The following is a 3693-nucleotide window of genomic DNA, read 5'->3' as shown; positions in this document are numbered from 1 at the left end:
TCATCCTACAACCTGTTTCCTTTTTCTCTCTTCTCATTTATCTGATGGTTCACCATTTAATGAATGTGATGGTTCACCATTTAATGAATGTGATTTCCCAGGATGAGGCTATTTCTACGGATTTCTAGAGGCTATGAATGAAGAGTTAAGAGGAGAAATAAGTAGGTAGTATGCTTATCTATGCCTATTGCATGACCTAAGCTCTTTAATCACACATTCAAGGCCATCTTCACTACACAGAGTGGCTTAGATTCATCCACTCACTTCTCTGAAGAAGCACGATTCTTCCCGCTTACATGGCAAGCTGCTTCTACTAGAACCTGGAGTTACCTTTTATCACCTCAGAGTCTAGAGATATCCTTTTGTTTTTTGTAGTTGCTGTATAAATATTTGTTCAAGAAGGCCTTAAAACCCTGCCAATCTTTCGGAGAAAGTTTGTTTAAACTTAGCTTATATAATAAGATCTTTGACTTCTCTGGCCTGTTGGTAAGAAACGAAAGACTTATTTTGTGCAAGGCACTTTACCTAATTATCTCATTTAGCTCTCATACATTCATACACAGTAGTTATTGTTAATCTTACTTTCAAAGAGGAGACTGAAACTGAAGTATAAAATTTGCAGAAGATTTTACACGTAGTGACTGGTGGAATCAGGATTAGGATATTGATAGGTCTAACTAACTCCAAAATCCATGTTATAACTACCACTTAGTATGACCTGTGTGATATCCTATCTTGAGTGGGAGAGTAAAGGTAGTGAAAAGAATGCTAAACCTATAAGCTAAGGAGTTACAGGCTTAGCTCTGACACATTCTATATGACCCTGAGAAAGTGATTTTTTTCTGTGAAGTTGTATTTTATCATCCGAAAAAAGTGCTTCATTTTTTAAGCTGAATGAAGGTTATACAGAGGTTTATTTTATTGTTTGTACCTTAAACTTATGTTATCAGTATTATATATTTAATAAAATTACTTAATGAAAGTAAAAAAGGAAAAATTACCAAAATAAATGATAATATGAATAGTATTTCAAATACCTCTGAACCATACCCCTGAGATCTAGGAGATACCCGAGACATCCTCTAATCCAGTTCTATTATTTTATAAAATTTGTGATTGAGACATTGGGGCACATCACTTTACCAAAGAAATACAAAGGTTAGTGGTTGAGCTGAAACCTAATTACTCTGGTTTCCACTTGATCGATATTCCCTCCTTATTTTACTTTCCTAGTTTTTTTTTAGTAGGCAAATAAGATGGTCACAGTGAGGTTAGGGGGCTGGGATGCTGGCTGCAGACTCCTGGGAGCCTTGGCACAAAAGCCTTTTCAGAGCTCGCTTCACCTCCTTGTTCCGCAGAGTGTAAATGAAAGGGTTGAGCATAGGAGTGACCATTGTGCAGAAGACAGCAGGGGCCCCACCTCCTGCCCCACTGGAGCCAGGCTGCAGGTAGATACACACAGGTGGCATGTAGTACAAAAGCACCACTGTGAGGTGTGCAGTGCACGTGGAGAAGGCACGCTGCCGGCCCTCAGCTGTGCGGATCCGCAACACAGCAGCCACAATGAAGACGTAGGATATGACGATGAGGATCAGACAGCCTGTGACCACAATGCCTATGTTGGTAAGGATGACAATCTCATTGATGGTGGTGTCTGCACAGGCTAGCTTCAGCACAGGGGGGATATCACAGAAGAAGTAGGCAATGTGGTGAGGTCCACAGTAGAGCAGGCAAAAGGTGAGGGAGGTATGGATTGCAGAGTGAACAGCACCTATGGCCCAGGTGATCCCAGCCAGCCCTGCACACATTTGCCTGTTCATGGTCACTGGGTGTTGCAGGGGTTGACAGATAGCCAGGTAACGGTCATAGGCCATGACAGTGTACAGGAAGCACTCAGTGCTGGCCAGGAAGTGGAAGCAGTAAAGTTGGACAGCACAGCCCTCAAAAGAGATCACTTTTCCATCCAGAGTCAGAAGACCTGCCATTACCTTGGGCACTGTCACTGTAGACAAACATGCATCCAGAAAGGAAAGGTGCCCAAGGAAGTGGTACATGGGGGAGCGGAGATGAGGGTCAGAGCCCACAGTTATGAGAATGAGGAGATTCCCAGCCATAGTGATGCTGTAGATAAGGAGGAAGAGGAGGAAGAAGAGGGCAGGATGTTCAGCTGTGTACATCAGACCCTCCAGGGAGAAGTAGTTCACCATAGTTTGGTTGGGGTATTCTGTTTTCACCGTCATTTACTCACAAACAGTGGTTAGTTAACTCCTTGCAGCAAAACTGTTAACAACAATAATAATAAATAATAGATAGGCATTTACCTCTCTTGAAATAGTGTTAATCATTGGGCCAAGCCATCTTGGTCTTGCTCACTCAGTGGGAGAAAGATACACAGTATTATTTCACTGTTTCGTCCTCTTTTAGTGCTTTCTTGCTACCTATTTCATGTTGAAAGACTCATTCCTTCCTAATGAATCTCTGCAATATGATATCTACAATGTTTGTGAGGTACATAAAGCACTGTCAGGATTATTTGGAGAAATGCACCTCTTAAAAATGGCAATATAAGCATGCATTACGAATCACGCTCCCGTTGAGTATCTATATATTTTTCATATGTTCCAGGATTGTGATGTCCCTGTCCTCCTAATTGGTTCTGCCATGCTGCAGATGTGGGTAGGCAGGTTCTTATCTTCTGAGGACCTTGTCTAGAGTTTTTAGTCCTATTACATCAGCCAGGAACAGGGCAGTCCCACACTTCCTTCCTCCATCGGGAGTTCTTAGAAATTTCAACTACCAACAGCCCTCCAGTGTACGACAATGAGGCCTTGGAGAGTTGACTGAATAATTATCAGGATAAATTGTGCAGTATATTCCATGCTTGTCCTGTAAAACTTCATCACCTTAACCTTCTAGGAATTGTCCACTTATGCTTTTGGTTGAGCCGTTCCATTGGGCCAGAATTGAAAGTAAAAAGTTCTCTTTGATTTTTTCTCATCTCTTACCTTCTAAATCTAATTAGATGTTGAAGTATGTACAAATGCTCTTGAACTGCCTTTTCTGTTTTCTTTTCAATCACCACGATGTTTCCTAACCCTACCTTTGATTATTTTTTACCTAGATTTTCACAGTGGTCCCTTATGTCCCATCTGTCAATCACTCTTCTAATCTAACAAAGGATTCTGCATTCAACTGCTTTGTCAGTCTTTAAGCAACATATGTGATTCATTTCTCCCCTTTATTAGTCTCCACTGACTAAAGCGTAAAGTGTATCTCAGTCTGCTAGTCACAGTTATCTGTAAACTGTCTCAATTATAATGAAAAACTCTTAACTCCTGCAGTACTCTAAAGAAAGTCCTCTTCCCTGGGGATGCAGTTTGTCTCTTCTTCTCCTCATTTTGCCCTGATCTCTCCCTGATCTCACCACGACTTTCTACTTTTGAACCTTAATTGAATACCTTTAATCTACCTCCTGAATCCATTCTCTATGGTTATGTTTGAAATTTAAAGAAGTGCCTGTATAAATATTTCATCTCACATTGATTTATTTATTACTGAAACCTGATAGTAATTTTGATATGTATGAATAGCTGCCCAAGCACTTACTGTCTTTGTCTGCTTTATTGTTCTATGTGTATATGTCATGTCTCCTAAGAGCCATAGAGGAAAAAACATCTCCTCTAGTTTCGCATG

The 3693-nt window shown here is 40.7% G+C and overlaps 1 protein-coding gene across 1 annotated transcript; it reads right to left on the bottom strand.

The window, feature by feature from the left end:
- Positions 1-1271: 1271 nt before the first annotated feature.
- Positions 1272-3457, bottom strand: LOC100668944 (olfactory receptor 10S1-like). Its single transcript, XM_010597944.3, has one exon. The coding sequence runs from the start codon at positions 2238-2240 to the stop codon at positions 1272-1274; it is 969 nt and encodes a 322-aa protein (XP_010596246.1). The 5' UTR covers positions 2241-3457.
- Positions 3458-3693: the final 236 nt, after the last annotated feature.

This window comes from Loxodonta africana, chromosome 15, assembly GCF_030014295.1.
Source record: "Loxodonta africana isolate mLoxAfr1 chromosome 15, mLoxAfr1.hap2, whole genome shotgun sequence".
NCBI classification, from domain to species: domain Eukaryota; kingdom Metazoa; phylum Chordata; class Mammalia; order Proboscidea; family Elephantidae; genus Loxodonta; species Loxodonta africana.
The sequence above is the reverse complement of the archived record's forward strand: the minus strand, read 5'-3'. Positions and strand labels throughout refer to the sequence as shown.

Bases quoted from the DNA above. Each gene is read 5' to 3' on its own strand.
- LOC100668944 (XM_010597944.3), bottom strand. From the start codon at position 2,240: ATGACGGTGAAAACAGAATACCCCAACCAAACTATGGTGAACTACTTC.